At 48.5% G+C, this 16,822-nt stretch overlaps 1 protein-coding gene across 1 annotated transcript in view; it reads left to right on the plus strand.

The window, feature by feature from the left end:
- The window catches only part of LOC121574846 (zinc finger matrin-type protein 4-like), a 183,391-nt gene that overhangs the window by 117,510 nt on the left and 49,059 nt on the right, over window positions 1-16,822 (plus strand). The window contains exon 5 of the mRNA XM_041887479.2: window positions 10,834-11,109. Coding sequence (XP_041743413.1) covers window positions 10,834-11,109 — 276 coding nt within the window. The remainder of the gene's footprint in view (window positions 1-10,833; window positions 11,110-16,822) is intronic.

Here is a 16,822-nt window from a genome sequence, read left to right on the forward strand (position 1 = left end):
TGTGTGTGTGCGTGTGTATACGTGTGTGTGGGTTTGCATGTGTGTGGGTTTGCATGTGTGTGTGCATATGTGTAGAGTGGGAGTTGGTGAGAGATACAGAGAGACAGCCCTAGATACTGTAACTATGTGAACAAGGACCCATTTAGCCAAAGTATTTCTAACTAACGAGCTCACAGCATTACCAACACATGCACACACTCCCCTCTCTCTGTGTTCAAAAACACACACCTAAGACATGGACAAGGCAATAATATATCCTAATAACCTACAGAGCCATCAGATATATTATACAGGTATACCTTGAGCATACAAAACATTAAGAACACCTGCTCTTTCCATGACATAGACTGACTAGGTGAATCCAGGTGAAAACTATGATCCCTTATTGATGTCACTTGTTAAATCCACTTCAATCAGTGGGAGAGGAAACAGATTAACGTGCAACTCAATATTAGGAAGTTGTTCCTAATGTTTGGTATACTCTGTGTACAACTGACAATGTCAAATATGTGATGAAGATATGAAGTGGAAAATGAAATGGTGTTTTCTGAGTAGTGCTCTAGAGATGCTAACACAGTGTAGATGGTAGAAGTAGACAGTTGGACAAGCCATCTTGCATCATAGCTTTTATCACACTACAGTATTTGGCTATGGACCTAACAAACCCCTCTCTCTGCTCTCACCAAGCACATGTTCAACACTGACCCACAAGAATTACATTTACATTTACGTCATTTAGCAGACGCTCTTCTCCAGAGCGACTTACAAATTGGTGCATTCACCTTATAGTCAGTGGGATAACCACTTTACAAAAAAAAAAAATGGGGTGGGGGGTGTGTGGGGGGATTAAGGGGGGGTAGAAGGATTACTTTATCCTATCCCAGGTATTGCTTAAAGAGGTGGGGTTTCAAGTGTTTCCGGAAGGTGGTGAGTGACTCCGCTGTCCTGGCGTCGTGAGGGAGCTTGTTCCACCATTGGGGTGCCAGAGCAGCGAACAGTTTTGACTGTGCTGAGCGGGAACTGTGCTTCCGCAGAGGGTAGGGGGCCAGCAGGCCAGAGGTGGATGAACGCAATGCCCTCATTTGGGTATAGGGACTGATCAGAGCCTGAAGGTACGGAGGTGCCGTTCCCCTCACAGCTCCGTAGGCAAGCACCATGGTCTTGTAGCAGATGCGCAGCTTCAACTGGGAAGCCAGTGGAGTGTGCGGAGGGAGCGGGGTGACATGAGAGAACTTGGGAAGGTTGAACACCAGACGGACTGCGGCATTCTGGATGAGTTGTAGGGGTTTAATGGCACAGGCAGGGAGCCCAGCCAACAGTGAGTTGCAGTAATCCAGACGGGAGATGACAAGTGCCTGGATTAGGACCTGTGCCGCTTCCTGTGTAAGGCAGGGTCGTACTCTCCGAATGACGTAGAGCATGAACCTACAGGATCGGCTCACCGCCTTGATGTTAGCGGAGAACGACAGGGTGTTGTCCAGGGTCACGCCAAGGCTCTTCGCACTCTGGGAGGAGGACACAACGGAGTTGTCAACCGTGATGGCGAGATCATGGAACGGGCAGTCCTTCCCCGGGAGGAAGGGCAGCTCCGTCTTGCCAAGGTTCAGCTTGAGGTGGTGATCCGTCATCCACACTGATATGTCTGCCAGACATGCAGAGATGTGATTCACCACCTGGTTATCAGAAGGGGGAAAGGAGAAGATTAGTTGTGTGTCGTCTGCGTAGCAATGATAGGAGAGGCCATGTGAGGATATGACAGAGCCAAGTGACTTCGTGTATAGCGAGAATAGGAGAGGGCCTAGAACTGAGCCCTGGGGGACACCAGTGGTGAGAGCACGTGGTGCGGAGACAGCTTCTCGCCACGCCACCTGGTAGGAGCGACTTACTGGTCTGTAGTTGTTGACATCCGAGGGTTTTTTGAGAAGGGGTGCAACTCTCGTTCTCTTGAAGACGGAAGGGACATAGCCAGCGGTCAAGGATGAATTGATGAGCGAGGTGAGGTAAGGGAGAAGGTCACCGGAGATGGTCTGGAGAAGAGAGGAGAGAATAGGGTCAAGCGGGCAGGTTGTTGGGCGGCCGGCCGTCACAAGTCGCAAGATTTTATCTGGAGAGAGAGGGGAGAAAGAAGTCAAAGCATAGGGTAGGGCAGTGTGAGCAGGACCAGCAGTGTCATTTGACTTAACAAACGAGGATCGGATGTCGTCAACCTTCTTTTCAAAATGGTTGACGAAGTCATCCACAGAGAGGGAGGAGGGGGGAGGGGGAGGAGGATTCAGCAGGGAGGAGAGGGTGGCTGTCAAGAGTGCTGATGTGGAAGCGGTGGTGAAGTCAAGCGCAGGACACAGAGGATAAGTCAAGACGACTTTACTAATAAACTCTATAGGTACACAAAATAAACGGCCTCAAAACACTAGAGGCGAACAAATACGCGGAGTGCGTAAAACAACACGAATAGCCAAGGTACCGAACCTATACATTCAAGACAAGAGGACAATAACACACAAATGCAAACATAAAACAGGGGAACTTATAGGTGACATAATCAATACAGAATACGAAACAGGTGCACCAACTAGACATGACAAAACAAACATCGAAAACATCAAGCGGTAGTAGCTAGTACTCCGGGGACGACGAACGCCGAAGCCTGCCCGAGCAAGGAGGAGGAGCAGCCTCAGCGGCATCCGTGAGAGTACCCCCCCCCCTTGACGCGCGGCCCCAGCCGTGCGCCGACCCCGGCCTCGGGGACGGCCAGGAGGACACGGAGCAGGGCGCGTGGGATGACTCCGGTGGAACTCCGTCAGGAGGGAGGGATCTAAAATGTCCCTCCAGGCACCCAGCACCGTTCCTCCGGACCGCACTCCTCCCACTCCACGAGATACTGCAGACCCCATCCGACGTCTCGAATCCACGATGGACCGGACAGAGTCGCCGGAGCCCCCTCGATGTCCAGTGGGGCGGAGGAGTCTCCCGTATCTCACTGTCCTGGAGTGGACCAGCTACCACCGGCCTGAGGAGAGACACATGGAACGAGGGGTTAATGTGATAATCATTAGGCAGTTGTAACCTGTAACATACCTCGTTCAATCTCCTCAGGACTTTAAATGGCCCCCACAAACCGCCGATCCAGCTTCCGGCAGGGCAGGCGAAGGGGCAGGTTTCGAGTCGAGAGCCAGACTCGATCTCCAGGTGCGTACACTGGACCCTCACTGCGGTGGAGATCGGCGCTCGCCTTCTGCCTACGGATAGCCCGCTGCAGATGTACATGCGCAGCGTTCCATGTCTCCTCCGAGCGCCGAAACCACTCATCCACCGCAAGAGCCTCGATCTGGCTCTGATGCCATGGTGCCAGAACCGGCTGATACCCCAACACACACTGGAAAGGGGTCAGATTAGTAGAGGAATGGCGAAGAGAGTTCTGGGCAATCTCCGCCCAGGGGATATACCCGACCACTCCTCCTGCCGGTCCTGGCAATATGATCTCAGAAACCTACCCACATCCTGGTTCACTCTCTCCACCTGCCCATTACTCTCAGGGTGGAAACCTGAGGTAAGGCTAACCAAGACCCCCAAGCGTTCCATGAACGCCCTCCAGACTCTAGAGGTGAATTGGGGACCCCGATCAGACACTATATCCTCGGGTACCCCGTAGTGCCGGAAGACGTGGGTAAACAAAGCCTCAGCAGTCTGTAGGGTAGTAGGGAGACCCGGCATTGGGATGAGACGACAGGCTTTAGAGAACCGATCCACAACGACCAGAATGGTGGTATTCCCCTGGGAGGGGGGAAGGTCCGTGACAAAATCTACCGAGAGGTGAGACCACGGCCGTTGTGGAACGGGTAGGGGTTGTAACTTCCCCCTGGGCAGGTGTCTAGGTGCCTTACACTGAGCGCACACCGAGCAGGAGGAGACATAAACCCTCACGTCCTTAGCCAAGGTTGGCCACCAGTACTTTTCGCTAAGGCAGTGCACTGTCCGGCCAATACCAGGGTGTCCAGAGGAGGGTGACGTATGAGCCCAATATATGAGACGATCACGAATCTCGAGCGGAACGTACGTCCGCCCCACTGGACACTCCGGAGGAGTAGGGTCGGTGCGTAACGCACGCTCGATTTCCGCATCGACCTCCCACACCACCGGTGCCACCAGACAAGACTCCGGCAGTATGGGAGTGGGCTCAATGGACCTCTCCTCTGTGTCATATCGCCGGGACAGGGCGTCTGCCTTACCGTTCTGGGACCCTGGGATGTAAGTGAGCTTAAACACAAACCGGGCCAGAAACATGGTCCACCTAGCCTGATGAGGGTTCAGTCTCCTAGCTGCCCGGATGGACTCCAGGTTACGATGTCAGTCAGAATGAGAAAAGGGTGTTGAGCCCCCTCAAGCCAATGCCTCCACACCTTTAGGGCTTGAACCACGGCTAGCAGCTCCCTGTCCCCCACGTCATAATTACGTTACGCCGGGCTGAGCTTCTTAGAGTAAAAAGCGCAGGGCCGTAGTTTAGGGGGCGTGCCTGAGCGTTGAGACAGTACAGCCCCAATACCGGCCTCTGACACGTACACCTCCACCTGGAACGCTAAAGCGGGATCCGGATGCGCCAACACCGGAGCAGAGGTGAACAGGTCCTTCAGTTTACCAAACGCCCTGTCCGCCTCAGCTGGCCCCCCTTCAGCAGGGAGGTGATGGGAACTGCTACCTGTCCAAAACCCCGGATAAACCTCCGGTAGTAATTGGCAAAACCCAAAAACTGCTGCACCTCCTTAACCGTGGTTGGAGTCTGCCAATTACGCACGGCTGAAATGCGGTCAATCTCCATCTCCACCCCTGACGCGGACAATCGATGGCCCAGGAAGGAGATGGACTCCTGGAAAAACAGACATTTCTCTGCCTTGACATACAAGTCATGCTCCAACAGCCTACCCAACACTCGACGCACCAGGGCTACATGCTCGGCTCGTGTAGAAGAGTACACTAGTATGTCGTCAATATACACTACTACACCCTGCCCATGCAAATCCCGGAAGATCTCGGCCACAAAGGATTGGAAGACTGAAGGAGCATTCATTAACCCGTATGGCATGACGAGATACTCATAGTGACCCGAGGTGGTACTAAATGCTGTCTTCCATTCATCTCCCTCCCTAATGCGCACCAAGTTGTAGGCGCTCCTGAGATCCAGTTTTGTGAAGAAACGCGCTCCGTGTATTGATTCCGTCATACTCGCAATCAGAGGGAGTGGATAACTGTATTTCACAGTGATCTGATTGAGAGTACGGTAATCAATACACGGGCACAACCCTCCATCCTTCTTCTTCACAAAAAAGAAACTCGAGGACGCAGGGGAAGTGGAGGGCCGTATGCATCCCTGTCTCAGAGACTCGGCTATGTATGACTCGGCTACCTTCTCCTCTTGAGACAGAGGATACACATGACTACGTGGAAGTGCAGCACCTGCCTGGAGGTCTATCGCACAATCCCCCTGTCTATGAGGTGGAAATCGCGTCGCCCTAGTCTTGCTGAACACGAGTGCCAAATCATCATACTCAGGAGGAATGTGCAGTGCGGGCAATTGGTTCGGACTTTCCACCGTGGTCGCCCCTACGGAAACACCTAGACATCGCCCAACACACTGGTCAGACCACTCCTTGAGAGCCCTCTGTTGCCACGAAATGGTGGGGTCATGGGCGATTAACCAAGGAAGCCCCAGTACCACGGGATACGCAGGAGAGTCGATCAGATATAACTGAATGATCTCCTCATGACCCCCCTGCGCCTTCATCTTTAGTGGCGCTGTGACCTCCCTAATCAACCCAGATCCCAACGGATGGCTATCTAGGGCATGAATAGGGAAAGGCACATCTACTGGTAGGCGGGGAATCCCTAACTTAACAAAAAAATTACGATCAATAAAATTCCCAGCTGCGCCTGAATCGACTAGCGCCTTATACTGGGAATGAGATGCAACCTGGGGAAATATTACTGGTATACACAGGTGAACAACAGAGAGCTCTGGGTGAGTTGGGTGCCTACTCACCTGGAATGACTCCCCAGTGCGTGACCTGTTACCTCGATCCCCTGGAGGCCCTCCCCAGCACCGTACCGCAGTGTGTCCTCTACGGCCACAGTTGGTGCAGGGGACGGCCTCCCTCCGGATCTCTCTCCGAGCTCCATAGGGCTCGGCTTGGAGGTGCTGGGGGATGGAATGGACGGCCCCAACTCCGGACGTCCGCGGGTAGCCAGCAGGGTATCCAGACGGATTGACATGTCCACCATCTGGTCGAAGGTTAGATTGGTGTCCCTGCAGGCCAACTCTCGTCGAACGTCCTCTCGCAGGCTGCACCGATAGTGGTCGATGAGGGCCCTCTCATTCCACCCCGCATCCGCCGCTAGAGTCCGGAAGTCCAGGGCGAACTCCTGTGCGCTCCTCTTCCCCTGTCGGAGGTGGAACAGACGCTCCCCCGTCGCTTTACCCTCTGGGGGATGATCGAAAACAGCCCTGAAGCGGCGGGAGAACTCCGCGTAGCTGATGGTGGCGGCGTCTATTCCCCTCCATTCGGCATTGGCCCACTCCAACGCCTTGCCGGAGAGACAGGAGATGAGGGCGGAAACGCTCGTATCCCGAGGGCGCCGGGTGTATGGTTGCCAGGTAGAGTTCCACCTGAAGGAGGAACCCCTGACACCCGGCTGCGGTGCCATCATATGCCCTCGGGAGCGAGAGCCGAATCCCACTGGACTCTGGAGCTGGTATGATGGGGCTGGCCGATGGTGGTGGTAAGGTAGGAGGAGGTGTGGGCAAGCCTCCTCTTTCCCATCGGCGCAGGGTGTCCATGACGTCTTGCATGGCGGAGCCGAGTCGCTGGATCATGGCGTCCTGGCTGCTGACCCGATCCTCCAGTGACTCGGTCACCGCCGCTGCTCCTGCTGACTCCATAGGTGGTGTGTTATTCTGTCAAGAGTGCTGATGTGGATGCGGTGGTGAAGTCAAGCGCAGGACACAGAGGATAAGTCAAGACGACTTTACTAATAAACTCTATAGGTACACAAAATAAACGGCCTCAAAACACTAGAGGCGAACAAATACTCGGAGTGCGTAAAACAACACGAATAGCCAAGGTACCGAACCTATACATTCAAGACAAGAGGACAATAACACACAAATGCAAACATAACACAGGGGAACTTATAGGTGACATAATCAATACAGAATACGAAACAGGTGCACCAACTAGACATGACAAAACAAACATCGAAAACATCAAGCGGTAGTAGCTAGTACTCCGGGGACGACGAACGCCGAAGCCTGCCTGAGCAAGGAGGAGGAGCAGCCTCGGTGGCATCCGTGACAGTGGCAAAGAGCTTCCTAGGGTTAGAGGCAGATGCTTGGAATTTAGAGTGGTAGAAAGTGGCTTTAGCAGCAGAAACAGATGAAGAAAATGTAGAGAGGATGGAGTGAAAAGATGCCAGGTCCGAAAGGGAGTCTAGTTTTCCTCCATTTCCGCAATGAGTCATCAAGCCACGGAGCTGGAGGGGAGGACCGAGCCGGCCGGGAGGATAGGGGACATAGAGAGTCAAAGGATGCAGAAAGGGAGGAGAGGAGGGTTGAGGAGGCAGAATCAGGAGATAGGAGGGAGAAGGATTGAGCAGAGGGAAGAGATGATAGGATGGAAGAGGAGAGAGTAGCGGGAGAGAGAGAGCGAAGGTTGCGACGGCGCATTACCATCTGAGTAGGGGCAGAGTGAGCAGTGTTGGAGGAGAGCGAGAGAGAAAAGGATACAAAGTAGTGGTCGGAGACATGGAGGGGAGTTGCAGTGAGATTAGTAGAAGAACAGCATCTAGTAAAGATGAGGTCAAGCGTATTGCCTGCCTTGTGAGAAGGGGGGGACGGTGAGAGGGTGAGGTCAAAAGAGGAGAGGAGTGGAAAGAAGGAGGCAGAGAGAAATGAGTCAAAGGTAGACGTAGGGAGGTTGAAGTCCCCCAGAACTGTGAGGGGTGAGCCATCCTCAGGAAAGGAACTTATCAAGGCGTCAAGCTCATTGATGAACTCTCCAAGGGAACCTGGAGGGCGATAAATGACAAGGATATTAAGCTTAAATGGGCTAGTGACTGTGACAGCATGGAATTCAAATGAGGAGATAGACAGATGGGTCAGGGGAAAAATAGAGAATGTCCACTTGGGAGAGATGAGGATTCCTGTGCCACCACCCCGCTGACTAGATGCTCTCGGGGTATGCGAGAACACATGGTCAGACGAGGAGAGAGCAGTAGGAGTAGCAGTGTTTTCAGTGGTAATCCATGTTTCCGTCAGTGCCAAGAAGTCGAGGGACTGGAGGGTAGCATAGGCTGAGATGAACTCTGCCTTGTTGGCAGCAGAACGGCAGTTCCAGAGGCTGCCTGAGACCTGGAACTCCACGTGGGTGGTGCGTGCGACCACCAGGTTAGAGAGGCAGCAGCCACGCGGTGTGAGGCGTTGGTATAGCCTGTGCGGAGAGGAGAGAACAGGGATAGACAGAGGCATAGTTGACAGGCTACAGAAAATGGCTACAATAATGCAAAGGAGATCGGAATGAAATGAACTAAACATCTGGGAAAGGAGAGAGCGGGGCCTCCCTCACCACAACACCCAAATATAACTCTCCCAACTTCCACCTCAGAAACTATAATTGTTGTAAACTACAGCGGTTCAATGTTTTCTAGGAATAGACTAACTTAGTTTATCCAGCTAGCTATGCAATGCATACTCAGATGCACAAACATACACATACAGTCCACACATTTGGATGCACTCCCACTCACACACACACCTTTACATGCATACACGCACACACACCCTCACGCAAACATACACAGCTCACACTTTCAAATGCATGCTCTAACACGTCATACCCTAATGCAGTCATCCTCACACAAAAACACTCACACACACTCCCCTGTGTGTCTGGCGTCTGTGAGTCATGAGTGACCTGTTGTATCGCTCCATGCCACACGCACACACAGACACACACAGACACACACACACACACACATACACACACACACACAGAGACAAACATGCACACACACAACACACTCACAACACACACACACCACAGTCTGTGACCCCGGATCACATCCTGTCGGCACCAGGGCTATTAATGGACTGTCTCCATGGTAACCAGGCTGCCATTTTAAAACAGGGTCACCTGGAAGACATCCACTTCTCTTTTTTATCTTTACAGAAGATGTGGGGGAAGAGAGGACTGTCTGATGAATGGACACACACACTCACACTACATGACCAAAAGTATGTGGACACCTGCTTGACGAACATCTCATTCCAAAATCATGGGCATTAATATGGAGTTGGTCCCCCCTTTACTGCTATAACAGCATCCACTCTTCTGTCATGCTGAAACAGGAAAGGCCTTCCCTAAACTGTTACCACAAAGTTGGAAGCACAGAATTGTCTAGAATGTCATTGTATGCTGTAGCGTTAAGATTTCCCTTCACTGGAACTAAGACGCCTAGCCCGAACCAAGAAAAACAGCCCCAGACCATTATTCCTCCTCCACCGAAATTTACAGTTGACACTATGCATTGGGGCAGGTAGTGTTCTCCTGGCATCCACCAAACCCAGATTCGTCTGTCAGACTGCCAGATGGTGAAGCGTGATTCATCACTCCAGAGAACGCGTTTCCACTGCTCCAAAGTCCAATGGCGGCGAGCTTTACAACACTTCAGCTGACGCTTGGCATTGCGCATGGTGATCTTAGGGTTGTGTGCAGCAGCTCGGCCATGGAAACCCATTTCATGAAGTTTCCAACAAACAGTTAATGTGCTGATGTTGCTTCCAGAGGCAGTTTGGAACTTGGTAGTGAGTGTTGCAACCGAGGAAAGACGATTTTTACGCGCTACACGCTTCAGCACTCGCCGGTCCCGTTCTGTGAGCTTTTGTGGCCTACCACTTCGAGCCTGCGCTGTTGTTGCTCCTAGATGTTTCCACTTCACAATAACAGCACTTACAGTTGACCGGGGCAGCACTAGCAGGGCAGAAATTTGACACACTGACTTGTTGGAAAGGTGGCATCCTATGACAGTGCCACTTTGAAAGTCATTGATCTCTTCAGTAAGGCCATTCTGCTGCTAATGTTTGTCTATGGAGATTGCATGGCTGTGTGCTCGATTTTATTCACCTGTCAGCAACGGGTGTGGCTGAAATAGCCTAATCCACTGATTTGAAGGGGTGTCCACATATGTTTGTTTATAGTGTATTAGCAACCAAACAAACGACCCACATACACAAAACATATAACACACACACAAAACACACTGACAAGCACACATGTGATTTACACATATACACACACACACACACACACACACACACATTACCTCCACAGTCTGAGAGTAAGATGGCTGTTGGCCTTTCTCTGACCCTCATCTGGCCTTCATAGATCAGGCCGGGAGCAATCTATCGCTCTGTGCTCGCAGCAGTCCCCTGTGAGGTGGTCTGGCCAGGTACCTTATTGGCTGTGTGTGTGTGCGTGTGTGCGCGTTAGTGTGACTCTCGACACCACGCTAATGTTTTAATGTAGATGTAATTTCCAATGGACTCATTGCAACAATTGGAATTGATTAATGTTTGTAGTCTTATTTATTTGAGATGATTTTAATGTGCTCTTCTCCCTTTTTTCTCCTCCCTCCTCCTTTTCCTCCCTCCCTTCTGTTTATATTGTTGTCTCTTCTCTTCTCCTTCCTGCCCTCCTCTCTCCCCCTCCCTTAATTTTCCTATCACCCTCCCTCTCCCTTTCTTCCCGCCCCCTTCTGTCTCCTCTCCCTTTTCCCTCACTCCCCCAGACTCATCCCCCTCCACCCCCCAGCCCAGTGACCCCACCCCTCCCCATCATCCTCCTGCCCTACCATGGCCCTCCTCTCTACCACACCCGGTGGCGGTGGTGGGTAGTGGTGGTGGGAGTGGTGAGACAGGGAAGTACTGCTGTCTGTGTGGAGCCTGGTTCAACAATCCTCTGATGGCCCAGCAACACTATGAGGGGAAAAAACATCGCAGGAACGCAGCCAGAGTGCGACTACTGGAGCAGCTAGCTGGCAGTCTGGACGCTACTGAAACTACAGGTGAGGAGACAAAGGTTAGAGGTCAGGCATTAAGGGTTAAAGTTAGGCTTAGCAGCACTGCGAGGGAAAGAAACACTACAGGAACATAGCATGGTATAACTGGAGCAACTGGCAAGACATTTGGACAGTGGTGGTAGGATCCATATGTATAATTTTGGATTATAATACTTTATAAGAAGTGTTTTTAAATGTTGCACTTGTTTTTTAAAAGCTTTATAAAGAATTCATAGAGATTGGACTTTTGCATCACACTCAATTGAACTAAAGTCATAAAATAGCAGATCAATAGATACATTAATCACAGAGCAAACAAGTGCTGTTCATTCTGCATTTTATATGACACACACACATTACATAACTTGACATTTATTCTGTTGGCAGGCTGGCCTGTTATAAGCTGTTTCCATAGTAAACTGCTTGTGTTATTTTCCTATCACACACACGTGCACTCACACACACACACACACACACACACACACACACACACACACATACATACATACACACACACACAGACACACAAAGGCACACACACACAGATGGTGAGTGAGTGGGAAAGCTGTCCCGGTTAAGTACCCTGTGTGCACCTGATGCCACTCAATCAAGACTAATATAATAATAATCAACAGATATGAGTGAGTGGGTGCAACAATATGGCCCAGTTTACAGTCTAACGCACTGTATTATATCATAGTGATGTAGCGATTGAGGCAGGATCAGCAAGAGTGGGACTTGAACCAGAGACCCTCTAGTTAACGGAACAATAAGGGCCTGAACAAGACTGTGCTAGCGTGCTGAGCTAAGACCTATAGGAATTAACTATGGGGAGTAGGACATGTTGAACATTTGAAATAGAGAGAAGACCGATAAGCACAGAGGAATACAGTGAGATAGTCACTTTAACTCTACCCATATGTACATATTAACTCAATTACCTCGACTAACCTGTGCCCCCGCACATTGACTCTGTACCGGTACCTCCTGTATATATCCTCCCTACTGTTATTTTATTTTAGTGCTGCTCTTTAATTATTTGTGTTTTTATTTTTTACTTTTATTTCTTACTTCACTTATTTTTCTTAAAACTGCATTGTTGGTTAAGGCTTGTAAGTAAGCATTTCACTGTAAGGTCTACAACTGTTGTATTCGGCGCATGTGGCAAATAACATTTGATTTGATTTGAGAGGGAATTTAGGCCCTTGTAAGGGTTGGTGTGAGGTGTAACCCAGGTGCGATGCAGGATAGACAGTATGGACAGATGGTGAAACAAGGATCTTTACTGGTGGTCCCAAAACCAGGATACAAAATAACGGACTTAAATAAAGGAGGAGCAAATTGGTCTCCAAAAACAGGCTGACAGCAAACATACGAAACACTAACTACGACTGAAAACAACAATGAAACAGGGAGAACACTTCTCAAGTACCTGTACATACGTCTCGCGATCAGACACTGATTAGTACTGTTTGGCATCGAGAAACTAGAGCAAGGGAACACAGGGAAGTGAGGGCATAAATACACAGGTGACACTAATAGGATCATGATTAGTCCAGACTGTGAGTGAGGAGGTGCTTAAGGTTGTCGGAGGATGACACCTAGTGGGTCGCTCCAGAACTGCAACCCCCTCCTGTAACAGGCCCTATTGCTATTAATCATCTATATTATTATTATATTAACCTTTATTTAACTAGGCAAGTCAGTTAAGAACAAATTCTTATTTACAATGACGGCCTACTCTGGCCGAACCCAGAGCCAATTGTGCGCCGCCCTATGGGACTCCCAATCACGGCCAGGTTGTGATACAGCCTGAAATCGAACCAGGGTCTGTAGTGACCCCAATTGCACTGAGATGCAGTGCCTTAGACCGCTGCGCCACTCGGGTGTGAATTTTCTTCTTTTTCCATTCCCTTTCCTCAACTTCTATCCCGTTCTCAGTCCCCCTCTTCTTGTTTTTGAATCATATTCTTTGCTGTACATCCCTCCCAGTCTTTCACTGTTCTGTGTGCATGTGTATGCGTGTGAGTGTGTGTGTGTGTGGGTGTGTGTGTGTGGGTTCATGTATCCCTAAGGACTACTAGCGGGGTACTAATCATGTCATTCATCATCCTCAATAGCTTCCCATGCATTGCAGCTGACACACACACACACACACACACACACACACACACACACACACACTGTGATCTGATTTGATCGCTCCACCTACACACTGTACAATATGACTCTAAGTGATCTATTACACTAGTGTAGGTGGGAGTGAAACAGCATGTTTCTTTTAATCACTACATAAATGATTCTATATATTTTATATTATATAAAATTACAAGTGACTCAGTGCCCTGTGCAGACAAGTCAAACCACCGAAAAAGGAAACACACCTACAGTGCCTTCAGAAAGTATTCACACCCCTTGACCTTTTCCACATTTTGTTGTGTTACAACCTGAATTTAAAAAGGATTAAATAGAGTTTTCTTTTTTGTCACTGGCCCACACACAATACCCCATAATGTCAAAGTGGAATTATGTTTTTCGAAATTTTAACTAAGTAATAAAAAATGAAAAGCTGAAATGTCAATAAGTATTCAACCCCTTTGTTATGGAAAGCCTAAATAAGTTCAGGAGTAAACATTTGCTTATAGACCCCCTAAAGTCTAATGACACACCGGTGCTTCAATCTAAGTAACATAATAAAAAAATCCCCATCAAAATCTGTCCGTTTTAGCTAGAGATATATTTTTTTGTTGCATGGGCTGCGTCTCAATCCACCACTTCTGCCCATGGCCCCATCCTGCATCGGCAGTGGAAAGTGGCAGAGCTACAGCGCTGTTTGTCAGACTAGGAGACATCCCAAAAATCGGTTTTCTAATGGAAACACTTTAGCATCTGAATGGTTTGTAGACTCCCACGAACACGACGGTGTTCTCTGTTTTGCTCTACGACCCCCACAACTGTCATGGGTCTCGTCTGAAGTCGGCAATGCTGATGTGCCAACTTTTGTCTGTAGCGTCTGTCACGATCGTTTACGGACGAGAAGGACCAAGGCGCAGCGTGATACGCATTCATATTACTTGACGACTAAACACACGACAAAACAACAAACGAAACGTGAAGTCCAAGGTAACACACAAACAGACCTTACACGGAACAAGATCCCACACCCCACTAGTGCCAACAGGCTACCTAAGTATGGTCCCCAATCAGAGACAACGAGCTACAGCTGCCTCTGATTGGGAACCACCCTGGCCAACATAGATCTAAACGATCTAGAAACTAACATAGACAAACCCAACACAGAAAATACACACCCTGACTCAAAAAATACAAGTCCCTTGAGTAAGGGCGTGACAGCGTCCAAACTGTTACTAACTGTTTTGCTCTACGACCCCCACAAGTGTCACGGGACTCGTCTAAAGGTAACCCATAAAAATGAATGGAAGAATGGAGGTAGTTTTGTGCCAACAAAAATAAGGGATGAAATGTGTCCAAAAATATATATATATTTCCTGACCTTTCTTATATCTCCTAGATATAGGACAGACACTTCAAAACCTTATTCCTTTTTATGTCTTTTTTGACTGTCTTTTTTTTGCCATTTATGAATGTGTTATTCAATGCAATCTATGGGCTATAGTAGTAAAGGTCAAATTCAATTAACTAAAAAAATTTTTATACCTAAAGGGGTCCTAAAAATCCAAATCAAATAGCTAAATTATGCATGGTATGACCTTCTTAAAACAATTCCATATGTCAGCTTAGACATTGTGTGTAGATGGGTGAGAAAACAAAACAAAATGTGGAATTAGTCAAGGGGTTTGAATACTTTCTGACGGCACTTTGTTATTCAACATAACTATATTATTTCAAAATGGCTTTATGCTCCATGCAACAGTATACATTTTTTAATTCAGCTTTTCTATTGTTTTGTAATGCATTCCATTTTATACTGGCATTCTCACCTGGTGTAACTCTCAGTCAGTGAATAGTATATACAGTGGGGAAAAAAAGTATTTAGTCAGCCACCAATTGTGCAAGTTCTCCCACTTAAAAAGATGAGAGAGGCCTGTAATTTTCATCATAGGTACACGTCAACTATGACAGACAAAATGAGAAAAACAATTCCAGAAAATCACATTGTAGGATTTTTCATGAATTTATTTCCAAATTATGGTGGAAAATAAGTATTTGGTCAATAACAAAAGTTTCTCAATACTTTGTTATATACCCTTCGTTGGCAATGACACAGGTCAAATGTTTTCTGTAAGTCTTCACAAGGTTTTCACACACTGTTGCTGGTATTTTGGCCCATTCCTCCATGCAGATCTCCTCTAGAGCAGTGATGTTTTGGGGCTGTCGCTGGGCAACACGGACATTCAACTCCCCTCCAAAGATTTTCTATGGGGTTGAGATCTGGAGACTGGCTAGGCCACTCCAGGACCTTGAAATGCTTCTTACGAATCCACTCCTTCGTTGCCCGGGCGGTGTGTTTGGGATCATTGTCATGCTGAAAGACCCAGTCACGTTTCATCGTCAATGCCCTTGCTGATGGAAGGAGGTTTTCACTCAAAATCTCACGATACATGGCCCCATTCATTCTTTCCTTTACACGGATCAGTCGTCCTGGTCCCTTTGCAGAAAACAGCCCCAAAGCATGATGTTTCCACCCCCATGCTTCACAGTAGGTATGGTGTTCTTTGGATGCAACTCAGCATTCTTTGTCCTCCAAACACGACGAGTTGAGTTTTTACCAAAAAGTTATATTTTGGTTTCATCTGACCATATAACATTCTCCCAATCCTCTTCTGGATCATCCAAATGCACTCTAGCAAACTTCAGACGGGCCTGGACATGTACTGGCTTAAGCAGGGGGACACGTCTGGCACTGCAGGATTTCAGTCCCTGGCGGTGTAGTGTGATACTGATGGTAGGCTTTGTTACTTTGGTCCCAGTTCTCTGCAGGTCATTCACTAGGTCCCCCTGTGTGGTTCTGGGATTTTTGCTCACCGTTCTTGTGATCATTTTGACCCCACGGGGTGAGATCTTGCGTGGAGCCCCACATCGAGGGAGATTATCAGTGGTCTTGTATGTCTTCCATTTCCTAATAATTGCTCCCACAGTTGTTTTCTTCAAACCAAGCTGCTTACCTATTGCAGATTCAGTCTTCCCAGCCTGGTGCAGGTCTACAATTTTGTTTCTGGTGTCCTTTGACAGCTCTTTGGTCTTGGCCATAGTGGAGTTTGGAGTGTGACTGTTTGAGGTTGTGGACAGGTGTCTTTTATACTGATAACAAGTTCAAACAGGTGCCATTAATACAGGTAACGAGTGGAGGACAGAGGAGCCTCTTAAAGAAGAAGTTACAGGTCTGTGAGAGCCAGAAATCTTGCTTGTTTGTAGGTGACCAAATACTTATTTTCCACCATAATTTGCAAATAAATTCATAAAAAATCCTACAATGTGATTTTCTGGAATTTCTTTTCTCAATTTGTCTGTCATAGTTGACGTGTACCTATGATGAAAATTACAGGCCTCTCTCATCTTTTTAAGTGGGAGAACTTGCACAATTGGTGGCTGACTAAATACTTTTTTTCCCCACTGTATATTCATGGGCCAGATAAATGCAGTATGGGTTATATAATTATATATTATTCTATTACTCTCTCACGCACATGCGCACACACACACACACACTCACCCTTACACGCACACACACACACAC

Source organism: Coregonus clupeaformis, chromosome 1, assembly GCF_020615455.1.
Source record: "Coregonus clupeaformis isolate EN_2021a chromosome 1, ASM2061545v1, whole genome shotgun sequence".
Classification (NCBI taxonomy): Eukaryota; Metazoa; Chordata; class Actinopteri; order Salmoniformes; family Salmonidae; genus Coregonus; species Coregonus clupeaformis.